At 36.1% G+C, this 13134-nt stretch overlaps 2 protein-coding genes across 11 annotated transcripts in view; one reads left to right on the top strand and one right to left on the bottom strand.

The window, feature by feature from the left end:
- PHYHIPL (phytanoyl-CoA 2-hydroxylase interacting protein like) overlaps positions 1 to 6559 on the top strand; it is a 91966-nt gene extending 85407 nt beyond the window's left edge. For both annotated transcript variants that reach the window (XM_067710934.1, XM_067710933.1), the window contains 2 exons: positions 1033 to 1150; positions 5807 to 6559. In XM_067710934.1, coding sequence (XP_067567035.1) covers positions 1033 to 1150; positions 5807 to 6341 — 653 coding nt within the window. In that variant the 3' untranslated portion in view covers positions 6342 to 6559. The remainder of the gene's footprint in view (positions 1 to 1032; positions 1151 to 5806) is intronic.
- A 311-nt stretch (positions 6560 to 6870) lies between these two features.
- The window catches only part of FAM13C (family with sequence similarity 13 member C), a 136714-nt gene continuing 130450 nt past the window's right edge, over positions 6871 to 13134 (bottom strand). For 8 of the 9 annotated variants that reach the window (XM_067710932.1, XM_067710927.1, XM_067710931.1 and 5 more), the window contains 2 exons: positions 11621 to 11722; positions 6871 to 8463 (listed from right to left, as the gene is read on the bottom strand). In XM_067710932.1, coding sequence (XP_067567033.1) covers positions 8340 to 8463; positions 11621 to 11722 — 226 coding nt within the window. In that variant the 3' untranslated portion in view covers positions 6871 to 8339. The remainder of the gene's footprint in view (positions 8464 to 11620; positions 11723 to 13134) is intronic. The other variant, XM_067710926.1, reaches the window with a different exon arrangement.

Here is a 13134-nt window from a genome sequence, read left to right as displayed (position 1 = left end):
GTATGCTGTGCACTGTGCAAAGTATTGGAGATAAAACAGAATGCCACTGACTACTTCTAGGCTAATCCACGACAGAGATGAAACCCCATAATAAGTCATAGTTGTCTATATATTTACTTCTTCCTTTAGACTGTGAATTCTTTGAGAGAAAGAAGAATAATTTTTTTATCTTTTAACCTGATCATTTAATTTTGCATGATGCCTTGTACATCATGTTCTGATCTAAATAAATATTTGTTGAGCCACTGAAGCAGTGAGTAAACAAACTATGCTGCCATGAGTAGTTCAACTAGGTTGCTTTTGTTTGAAAAGTCTTAAAATCTTTATAGACCAAAATTTTTGCTTAGATTCTAGTACAGGAGTTTGGCAACAGTCCTCAGTTTTCAAAACAAAAAGTTGGGAAAAGATCAGATTACTCTGAGAGATGCTTTAAACTTTCATGAGTCTTATGTACTCAGAAACTACCAACTAGGAGCCAGAGACCTAGTCTCTAAGTTACTAGCTTTATGAACATTTGGCAAATCATTAAACTGTGACAAGCCTCAATCTCTGCATCAATAAAATGGTCATACTTAATCTACTTTGCCAACCTCATAGATTTAGGGAGTAAATTAAATGAACATTATTATTATTACTCCTTTAAATTCTGTTTGCTATTGCTTGCAGGTTACAAGTTTCTTTTATTTGATTCATCAGCTGATTGAAGAAAGGCTACTATGGTGCTGATAGACATTACTCGGGTTATGCAGAGTCTGTATTCCTAATTTAACATTTTGGTTTCAGGATCTTTAATTTCAACGAGTGAAAAAAATGCAAGGGTATTCATAAAAGCAACCATAAACTATAACAAAAATATTTTTGTAGAAAGAAAAAATGTGCCAAAGACAATGAATGTTTTCTTTTTTAAGTGCAGTTTCCTATTCACTAAGATGAATTTCCTAAAAGTAAATTTTAATAATCTACAATTTATTAAGCATGTAGTTGATACTTTTGATAATGTATTTTTAATAACAGACTTTTTGTTTTTTTCAGACTATTCAAAAGTTCATCTAACACAACTGTTGGAGAAGGCCGAAGTGATTGCAGGACGGATGCTTAAATTTTCTGTTTTTTATCGTAACCAGCACAAAGAATATTTTGACTATATTCGGTAAGAATCCAAACATATATAGACTGATTTGCTTTACTAAGTGCCATTCCAAATTCTAGGCTCAGGTTTCTCTTGAGTCTGCTTCTGTGAAATAGCAATTTTTAATTTTCTTCTCAAAATAATTATACTATGACTTTATTTCCCAGAAAAATTAAGTAGAAAAAATCAGATCATGGGATTTTTTTCCACTTCACTTAGATTCCTTTCCATGATCACTTGTAATACCAGTTCCTGTCTATTTGAGTGGAAGATCATAAACCTCCAGAGTTAAGATTGGTGAGCATGTCTTGTACAGATACACACTCCTCCAATTCCCAATAACTCAGTGCCTTCTGTCTCATACCAACCACTAAATTTTCTCCTCTTCCTGTGGGTCACTGAAAACGAGAGAATAAAAGGGTGACTGGTTCATGAAACACGGTGAATCAGGTGGGATTTTCGGGCTTCTGCCTACGTAGAAATCTCTCAGCCATTATCTTGGGTTAATTATTCATGAGGAAAATCTCCTTTGTTTACCTTTGAATTCTAGTGTTCAGTAGTATTTCTAAGATATCCTATGTTTGTCCCTGAAAGCAGTTTCCAAGAATTCAAAAGAATTCCATGTCACAAGTAGTTTTAATACTTACAGCCCTTTCATATTTGTAGAAGAAAATTTCAAGAGAGTAAATAGGCAAGTGTGTGTTTTAAAGTGAGACTGAAGCTTTTAAATTGATACAGGTTCTAAAACTTTTACACAGAAATCCCTATAATTTGTCATTTTAAAAGCCTTGATCTCACTTTGTAAACTCTAAAGTATTCTTTACAGGATTTTATGTGAAAAAAAATTAGGAAGTTCTGTTGTGGTTTTTTTGTTTCATAACTCTCCAGTTTTTCTTAAATCAAGATCATGGTTACAGATCTAAATAAACTCCAAGCTGTGGAACATGCAAAGAGAATCAGAGAGAAAGGTGAATTTAGGCATGTGTGTTCTTCAAATTAAGTACTTTGCAATATCATGTATTTTGATATATTTTGATCGTGAAAACTATTCCTGCCTTATGTCTGAATATCCTATAAAGTTCAGTCCATAATTCTGTTTGCTGGCAAATTATTTACCCTTCAATCTATATAATTCATAGTAGATGCCATTCACTAAATTAAGTGAATATGAGCTGAGAGATAGAACACAAATTATTATACTTGTCAACTGTTGAATGGGAATGACCATATATGACTTAACAAAAAAGGTACTTCTTTATATTTGTTAAGCATAAAATTAGAAATAAAAAAGATCCACAGTTGCTATTTTGTTTAACAGTAAATAATACATCAATAGAATAAATAAATACATGTTTGGTACTAGGTTTAGATTCCCAGAACATTACCAGTGTCTATTTTAGGTGGCCACTGGAGGTCACTATTTCTCTGATTTTTCTCTGTCCTTTGGGTGGGAATTGACCTGTTTTCAGGACCTTACTCTAGAATTTGCTCCATCTGTCTTCAAAAATTCTTCCAAGAAGAAAAAAGATAAAGACGGGGAGCATGGAAAATGGAAAAAAATTATTGTATGATTGATTCCAATATACTAGTATAAAAGATGTATTTACTAACAAGGAAATTTACCTTTGTTGGATTTTCTATGATAGTTGTAAAATTCATGTGAGTTATATTTTGATGCAGTATATATACATATATATATAAAATATATACTTGCCAAGGCATGGGTACAGTTTTTCAACATTGCTTTTTTAAAAAGCTCTATTAACTGAAGCCATATTAGCATCAGTGGATCTTGATTTTCTTTAAATCTTCTAGGACTTGTTAAACATTTCTTGTGTCTTCTCGATCTGTGCCTCCATTCTTTTTCTAAGATCTTGGATCATCTTTACGCTGAATTATTTTGGGGGAAGATTGCCTAACTCCACTTCACTTACTTGTTCTTCTGGGTTTTTATCTTGTTCCCTCATCTGGAATATACTCCTCTGCCGTCTCGTTTTGTCTGACTTTTCTGTGTTTGCGGTCTCCTTTCCGCAGGCTGCAGGATCGTAGTTTCTCTTACTTCTGGTGTTTGCACCCTTGTGGGTGAGTTTGGGTCAGGGGCTTGTGCAGGTTTCCTGGAGGGAGGGACTGCTGCCTGCCCACTGGTGTGTGGAACTGTGTGTTGTCCCTCTGGTTGACAGGGCCATGTCAAGGGGTGTGTTTAAACTGGCTGTGAGCTCAGTACAACTTTAGGCAGCCTGTCAGCTGATGGTTGGGGCTGTGTTCTCCCTTTGCTGGTTGTTTGGCCTGAGGCATCCCAGCACTGGAGCCTGCAGGCTGTTGGGTGGAGCCAGGTCTCAGTGCCCAAATGGCCACCTCTCGGAGAGCTCGTGCCAATCAATATTTTATGGGGCCTCCACCTCCAGTCTCCTTGCCCCTCCTCTGCACCACAGCCAACCCACACCTCCCCAGGAGACCCTCCACAACACACAGGGTGGTCTAGCCCAGGCTCCTGTGGACTCACTGCTTTGTTCTGGGTCCCAGTGTACGGGAAATCTTGTGTGCACCCTCCAAGAGTGCAGTTTCTATTTCCCCCAGTCCTGTGGAGCTCCTGCGCTCAAGCCCTGCTGGCCTTCAAAGCCAAATGCTCTCGAGGCTCCTCCTTCTGGTGCCAGACCCTCAGGCTATGGAGCCTGACCTGGGGCTCAGAACTATCACTACTGTGGGAGAACCTCTGGGATATAATTATTTTCCAATTTGTGGGTCTCTCACCCAAAGGGTATGGGATTTGATTATACCACAGAAGCGCCCCTCCAACCGACTCATTGTGGCTTCTTGTCTTCAGGTGTAAAATATTTTTTTCATCTTTTCCAGTTATATGCCCAGAAGTGGGATTGCTGGATCATATGCCAACTCTATTTTTAGTTTTTTAAGGAACCTCCGTACTGTTCTCCATAGTGGCTGTACCAATTTACATTCCCACCAGCAGAGTAGAAGGGTTCCCTTTTCTCCACACCCTCACCACCATTTATTGTTTGTAGACATTTTGATGATGGCCATTCTGACTGGTGTGAGGTGATATCTCATTGTAGTTTTGATTTGCATTTCTCTGATAATTAGTGACATTGAGCATATGTTCATGTGCCATCTGTATGCTTCTTTGGAGAAATGTCTATTTAGATCTTCTGCCTATTTTTTTTTATTGGGTTGTTTGTTCTTTATTGTTGTTGTATGAGATGTTTGTATATTTTGGAAATTAAGCCCTTGTCAGTCACATTGTTTGCAAATATTTGTTTCCCAGTCTGTAGGTTGTCTTTTCATTTTGTTTTTGATTTCCTTTGCTGTGCAAAAGCTTATAAGTTTGATTAGGTCCCATTTGTTTATCTTTGCTTTTATTTCTATTGCCTTAGGAGACTGACATAGGAAAGCATTGGTACAATTTACATCACAAAATGTTTTGCCTATGATCTCTTCTAGGAGTTTTATGGTGTCCTGTCTTATATATAAGTCTTTAAGCCAGTTTGCATTTATTTTTGTGTATGGTGTGAGGCAGTGTTCTAACTTCATTGATTTACATGAGCCTGTCAAGCTTTCCCAATGCCACTTGCTGAAGAGACTCTTTTCTCCATTATGTATTCTTGCTTCCTGTGTCAAAGATTAATTGACTGTAGGTGTGTGGGTTTATTTCTGGGATCTCTGTTCTCTTCCATTGATCCATATGTCTGTTTTTGTGCCAATACCATGCTGTTCTGATTACTGTAACTTTGTAGTATTGTCTGAAGTGTGGGAGGGTTATGCCTCCAGCTTTGTTCTTTTTCCTCAGGATTGCTTTGGCAATTCTGGGTCTTTTATGGTTCCATATAAATTTTAGGATTATTTGTTCCAGTTCTGTGAAAAATGTCATGGGTAATTTGATAGGGATCACATTAAATCTGTAGATGGCTTTGAATAGTATGGCCATTTTAACAATATTAATTCTTCCAATCCAAGAGCATGGGATACCCTTCCATTTTTCTTACTGTGCCTCCCATTGGTATAACTGAAATGGAAGGGACCAAGGAACAGGAAGAACTGGATGATACAGTCCTAGCCCACAGTGGAAGGTGAAAAGGGTAGAGAATAGATCTGAGAGTGGGGTAAAGGGAGATAACCAGCTCTGTTGTAAGGAAAATGTAGGCAAGAGGGCCTGATTAGTAAACTGTGTCTGGGTAAAAAAAAAAAAACTAAAGCAAAAAAAGAAACAAGATGCTTTTGTACCAATGTACATGGACAACATTCATTTTAGATCTAAATTCTGGCATACTTTAAAGAAACATTCAACATATTTAACCAGTATTGTTAATCCAGTTTTCTCTTCACCAAGCCACTTCTGAAATCCAGTAGGCATATAATGGATGTGGTTTCAGCCATAAGATTTCTAATTTCACTTTGGTTTTCCTGGTCAGGAAATTTATTATGTAAAAGACCTCTGAGGTTTGTAGCAGAGCATCCTTACCTTAGAGTCGAGTCAAGGCTAAAATTTAGCCTTCTATAGGAAATGTTAAACAATGCATTCTCCTTGATCTGATGGTAGGATGGATGAGCACTCAGGCTTTTAATAGTAGACAGTAGACCTTTAGGCCTATCACCATTAAACTCTGTAAATCAGTAGCTTTACCACTGTCATACCAAGCAGTGACCATTTATTTTCTCTTGCAGAGAACATCATGGGAATGCTATGCAGCCCTCTGTCAAGGATAACAGTGGTAGCCATGGCTCTCCTATCAGTGGAAAATTAGAAGGCATCTTCTTCAGCTGCAGCACTGAATTCAATACTGGGAAGCCACCCCAGGATTCACCTTATGGAAGATACAGGTTTGAGATTACAGCAGAAAAACTTTTTAACCCCAATACTAACTTATACTTTGGGGACTTCTACTGTATGTACACTGCTTATCATTATGTGATTCTTGTCATTGCCCCTGTGGGATCACCAGGAGATGAATTTTGTAAGCAGCGCCTTCCTCAACTAAATTCCAAGGATAATAAATTTTTGACCTGCAGAGAAGAAGATGGGATGCTGGTTTACCACCATGCCCAGGATGTCATTTTAGAAGTCATTTACACTGACCCTGTGGATCTTTCTCTAGGCACTGTGGCAGAAATCACTGGTCATCAGCTTATGAGTTTATCTACTGCAAATGCAAAGAAAGATCCCAGCTGCAAAACCTGTAATATTAGTGTTGGACGTTAATGCCCACTTTTCTTAGTCCCCTTTCTTCCCTTAGGAGCACTGATCCTCTGTTGTCCATTTTCATCACCAGATGTCTTCCACTGAAGCATGCACATGCCGCTCTCACCAAAAGCAAACTGCCACTTATCAAATTTCATTCAGAGCTGTTTTAGTGTTTCCTATTCCCTACCCTTCCCCCTCCTTTCAATGCCGAAATATCCTAAGTTGTCCTTCTGACACTCTGTTGCCTAGATGCTGCAATGTTTTAATTTTTCCTTTATGCCAAACATAACCAATTATATAAACTGCTTTAGCAAAATACAAAGTAATGGAAAATAATGGCTTATAAATGGTGTTTAAATATGCACTCATTTTAATCTACTGAGCAAATATTGGGATTATTCCAAACCGCATGAAAGGGTGTAATTGCAGCATGAATTAAATCTTGAAGCCTAGAATTGTCAGCACTTCCAACTTGTTGTTTGACAGTGTTATTTATGTTATTTATATTAGCTAACAGGAAACAACTACTGTGTTTCAACATAATAAATATAATAGAAAAATATTTTATTTGTATTGTATAAAATATTTACAATCTTATAGAATATATAGAGTTACATTTTAATAGCAATTGTATACATGTCACGAAACCATTTCCCTTATCAAAGATGTAGTTTGTAAACCTCAAATAGTTGTGTATCTGTTCTGTTACAAGTAGATGACTTTAATTAAACAAATTTATGAAGGACATTATTCTGATTTATAAAATATCAGGTAAATACAGAGAAAACAACAAGCCTCTGAAATAGTCTGCTTCAGAAATAGTCAATATTCTTCCCATCCAAACTATGTGAAAGTGTGAATGTGTTCAACACCATGCTTAAACATTACAGAAAAGAGAAATATAAACATGGTTGGTACAAGAGAAAATGTAGACCTCTTACTTAGTTTTACAAAAGCAAAAGTAATAAACAGGTGATGATTGGTTTAGTACAAAACTGCACACGCTAAAGTGGATGAAGCAAATAAAATATCCTGGCTTCTTTCCCAAGGTGTCATAGCAACAATTTCTAAACCTTTCATTTTATACAGAATGGAGAACAACTATATAGTTCATGGGAAAGTTTTTTGACTTCACAAAGTAAAGTATAGACCTTGGAACATTAAAAAAAAAATTTCCAATGGAAAAATAGTTATATAATCTTATAGTAAACAAAGATTAGCAATCATAACTATGATCACATTAGATTATATACTACAGACATCTATCCAAAATACCTATTTTCAAATTTTAATATAATATTTTATTTTAATATAAACATCTGTTATATAGACAAAGATAATTCACAAAGTACATGCTATCAGAATGAACTTTGGTAATCAGAAATGTAAAATTTTAAGTAACAGATAAAATAATGTGCTATTTTTATATAGAAATAAAAAATTATCAGTGACACATTCTCGTATATTTTAGGGTGCTGAAAGCTTAGCAGATTTAAGGAACAAGGTAGTAGATTTTTTTTTATCACTTAAAAATCTATTAGAAGTTTCAAATAAATTACATTCTTACTAGCTGTATTCCTTCCTACATAAAATAAAGTTTCTTTTCTTCCTCTTACTGATTTTTTAAAATTATGCTCTTTTCCATATGTCAATATAAGCAATCTTTGGACACTAAGTAGACTTTCTTAACCAGTAGCCCATTTAACAGGTAGATGCTTTGTGTTATTTAGATTTGATAAAATAGATGTTTTCTGAAATAATTATATTGACTGTGCATTTTCTCCCTGGCCTGGAGAAGACTGAATTTTATTTTCCAATTATACTGTTCCTTGTTGTATCTCTTCCCTTTTTAATCCCTTCTACTCATTTATAATTACACTTGCCATCCATTCTTAAAAACAGCTAATACACTAAAGTGCTTCAATTTTCATTTGTCATAACTACTTAGCAAGAACGGCAGAGGAAAATAAACTTGACTTATCTTGGGTCAAAGTGATCACAAACATTTCCTGAACCTCAAATAGTTTTGGCCACATCTTGCTTGCTGATGAGGACCTCTAATAGTCTCAGTTTGGCTTTTATATGCTTGTATTCGTAGTACTCATCTGCCATTGGTATCCTATCTTCCTTTTGTGGACTTCTGCAAAAAAGAAAATATCGTCCATTAGTTAATAATGAACCAAGTCATTAAAAATCCTTTTCTAACTCTTACATGAGAAAAGTACAGGGTAGCAGTTTCCACTTGATTTTTTCATCATGTCTTTTTTTCCCTTCCCTTTTACCTTCATTCACTCCCTCTTCCACATGTTACTAGGTTTCAATGTAACAGTACTCTGAGAAGTTAAATATTTTAAGTGTTTTGCAAATATATCCAGCGCATAAACATATAACGTTGGGGCAAGTGAAAAGTTCCGAGGGAAATAAAAACCAGAACCCTCAAGGCATTCTTATCTAGTCATTCTCCCATGATCCATGCCTGTGCAGAATGTTCAGCCCTTACAGTGATAGTTGCATTTTAAAATATTAACTTAAAGATACAACAGAAATTACATTAACAGAAATAACTTATAAATTTATGGTAATAGGAGAAGAAACTAAGTAGTTAACCTTACAAACATGAAATATTTCTAAGTTTTCCTGTAATTATAATACCTAACTCTGCTAATGTATAGTAGAAGAATCACTGAGAAGTTTTTTTAAGGAATTTGAGTCTAAATTTCAGTGGTCCTCTTTGCACACTATTTGTACTAAGACTAGGCATATGATGCACATATTTTTATACATATGACTTCTAACTACCAGATGTTCTTGACACTTAATTTTGAAGAATAATTGGATAGCATCTGGAGTTAAAACCATTGCCTTCCCAGAAAAATACATCGCCAGGATATGTTTTCTAAAGGAAAGTAGTTACTTCAGGATCTCAGAAGGGTCTTTCCTCCTTTGTTAATAAAGATGGCCAACTGCTTTTAAAATATTTCCAACCATGACTTTGAAATACAAGGGGTGGGTACACAGGTGAGGTCACCACAATTGCCACTGAATATAAATACAGATACTCTCCAGTATTAGTATGGCTGAAAACACTTAATATTTTACCTACACCCCTTCTCTTTTCCCAGTACTGATAAAGATACATTTATATTACTTCCAAATAAAAGAACAGCTAATCTATAAAGATTCCCTATGAATGCAGTTACCTACTTATGTTTTAACACTACATATACTGCCCTGAAATTTCTAGTTCAGAACTCAGAACAGCACACAAATCTTTGGACACGGTTCCTCTTAAATGCTGTCTCAATTATTTAACATAATTGCTTTGCCTCCCTTCAGTATTCTGAGCCAAACTTATCAACTGGGTGTCTAAATACCACCTTAATTTGTGTTAACATATCTAAGTGAAGAAATGTTCTAATTTATAGGGAAATAGTATAAGCTATTATGCAATCGTCCCTGGTCCTTCATACTCCATTTTAGCTAATAAACAAGAGTTCATTGGCTAGAGTGAAAATTTTTGCTAAGTATTTCCTTAAGCAGTTTTCTCATTATATAAAACATACTGAAGTGTTTAGCACAGTTCCTGGCTCATAACTGTTAATGTCATATCTAGATAATTATGCTTCTCACATGATGAATATTACCAAGAACACTTATAGTACCTTAAAATTTTTAGTAATCCATTTGCCTGGTTATTTTAGCTATGTACAGTTAACCCTTCCCAATGAAATATTTTAGGAAAACAAGATCCATATTTCCTAGCCATTCAACCATTTGATTTTACTTGTAATATAGCACTACTTCTGCATTTAGTTTAAGTGTATTACCACAAGAGGGCATATAACCTCAATCAAGTATTAGGCATATCTGAAGTGAGTTTAGGACTCACTGGTGCATTAGAATGCCATACACATAACATAACTAACTTCCCTGTATATGAAAGGCATGCCAAGTTCCATTGCAGACCCATTTGGCAGGACTAGTTAACATACTGGGAAGTTCTCAAACTCTTTAAATTTCTGGGTTCAGATAGGTTAAAAAAAATGTAAAAGTTGTATGGAAATTTTGTAAAGGAAAAAATGGAAATGGAAAAAGAAAACAAATTATGTTTTATATTCTAAATTTAACAACTGTGTAACATTTCTCACTAGATAACATCAGCAGAAAGGTAAGTAACTTGGACTTATAACAGTCAACTTGAAGATTCCACTAGAAAACTAGGTGGGTTACATCTGTACTTGCTAAATGCAAAATGTTTGAGAGGTCCAGTCCTAGTGAACAGCCCTGGAGGACTGAAATAGAAAGTTACTGACTAAGAGGTGAGTAGACCAAACTTTCAGGATGCTTTTAGAAAACAGTCTCTTCTCCAGCAGGGCAGCCCTCAGGCTGCTGAAATCAAAGCGATTCAAGAAAGGCAGATACCTAGATGGAGAAGAATACTGAGGAGCCAGTGTATCACAGACTCCTACCTCTGCCACCCTAATAACTCCGTGACTTTGGCAAAGTTACACCCTTTAAAATTTTTTTAAAGACTGACGTTCCACACGACAACTATAGCTTCCCAAAGTTATCCCAGGAACTCTAAGTATTTCCTCTTCCAACTGTGGAAACAGGCTCAGGATAGCTAATTGGCTTGTCTCTGTCTCTTCCAGAACTAGATTAATAATCCTTTTCTCATGATTTTATATATATGCAAATATATAATTTTGTTCACAATACACCAAAATTTAGAAGAAACTAATGGAGTGCATAGTGAGACTGGGTTGACACAGAAAAAGAGAGGATATAGCTAAACATTTATTTAAGGGATAGAAAGAATAGGAATGAACTCTTGACCAAATCCTGAAATAAAATAATTAAGGGCAGATCCTGAAGCTTAAAGAATATATTTAAAGCAAATGAAGAATTATTTAATAAAGTAGGGAGTAACCTGTAGAACTAAGTAACCAAGAACAAAGAAGTTATATGGGATGAAACATTAAATATTATAGTTTTTTTTAAAGGTTTAGGTACATTCAATTGTAATGAGATTTATTATGCAAAGTTAGGGATTTGGGGAGTTCATCTTTTATTTTTTAAAGCTTTGCTGTCTCATACTTGATAGTTACAGCCTCCCATAAAACATACCCAATAATGATACTACCCAAATGTTGCATTAGACAAATCCTGGGTCTAAGTCACTTTGGAAATTATTTATGTCTTATATAAAGTCACTGTTCCTGAAAAAATTACAGCTCACTCTTAACAGCAGTTCTCTAGGAAATATTAGCTTAAAAAATATCTCTGCCCACACTTACCTTCCTGTTTGTTTAAAAAACTGTTCCTCAAATTCTCTTAAGGCTTTCCGAAGTCTCTTCTTGTCAGCCCTAGTTTCTCGGAGATGGTCAAGAAGTACAGGCCTGTATCAGGTAAAATATATACGCTCTGGCATAACTGAGAGCTCATCATGAGCAGAGTTACCGATTTAGCAAAAGCATATTATGATACAGAAGTGTTCTGCCTAGAAGTGTGTCTTTTGAATAAATATGACACATGTAGAGCGTGACCATAGGGGAGCACATCACTGAGAACATTACTTGATGAAAATAATGTCCTAGGAAAATGGAAAGGGCAGACAGGAGGCAAGCAGACTGAGTCCATTATAATAAGTGGTGAGGGTAAAGGCCACATGAATACATGGGGGAGAGACAGACATTTTGGAGGAATACTCATCAGTATTTGGTGATAGACTAAACATAAGAGGCACAAAAGGGAGAGATGTGAAAGAAAATTCTACCCTTAACCTAAAGTATAGAGGGAATGGCAAAACCCTTAGGAATGAAACAAAGACCCAGAGAAAGCTATACTTATGTCACAGATTCTACTCACTTCATTCTAAGACAAGAGAGAAAAGTCATATACTTCAGAGCAGGAATTTTTATCTGGGGAACTTGTGTCTGGTTCCAGAAAGTTTGTGAACTCCCTGAAATGATATATGGGCATTTTCTAAAAAGTAAAAAATTCCATTGCTTTCAAAAAAGTCCAACACCCCCCAAGAAGTTAAGAACAGCTGCTTTAGAACAGCCAGCCAGCCAGCCAACCAACCAAGAAAGAAAGAGAAGAAAAGGAGGGAAGAAGAAAAGGAGAGAGGGAGCCAGGGAGGGAGGGAAAGAGGAGGAAGGGGAGGGAAGAAGGAAGGATTGATGTTCTGCTTCCAAACAGGTCACTCTTCTCTGGGCTGAAACTGGGGTACCAGCTGATATATGCACACTAAAATCTCAGCTTGCAACCTAGTGCTTGGTCTTGCCTCATATTTATGGGGACTCCATCCCTATCTTGGGGCATATACTCACCACACTATTATACATGTTAAAGAAAATCTCATGATCTGGCCTGTAATATACAAACCAAAGAAGGCCAAATGATCAAGAGGAGTGTCAGCTACTGAATAATGATAATAACAACAATACTACTACTAATGAAAATCCAAATGGCTCCTGACTGAGTGGCCATGAGGAGAAAAATGTCAGCTCATTTACTTAAGTCCCAGTCTGGAGAAACCATTTTATCTAAATAGAATAGACTAAGATAAAGGCCCTGACAACTGCTGACCCAGCACAGGATCCCAATTCCTTTTGGTCCAGCATTTTCAAAGGCCAGCTCTGCTTTACACACTGCCAAGCATTAGATTGGTGCCAGACCCTGCTGAAAAGATGTGCAAGTGTAGCAAATGGACCATTAGCATTTATGACATCCTTGGGACCTTATTGGGAGCCTTGGTTCCTCATGGCTTTGTCGTCTCAATTTTCCTGTTAAAAGGATAACCAGATTA

Source organism: Pseudorca crassidens, chromosome 16 (genome assembly GCF_039906515.1).
Source record: "Pseudorca crassidens isolate mPseCra1 chromosome 16, mPseCra1.hap1, whole genome shotgun sequence".
Lineage (NCBI taxonomy): Eukaryota > Metazoa > Chordata > Mammalia > Artiodactyla > Delphinidae > Pseudorca > Pseudorca crassidens.
The sequence above is the reverse complement of the archived record's forward strand: the minus strand, read 5'-3'. Positions and strand labels throughout refer to the sequence as shown.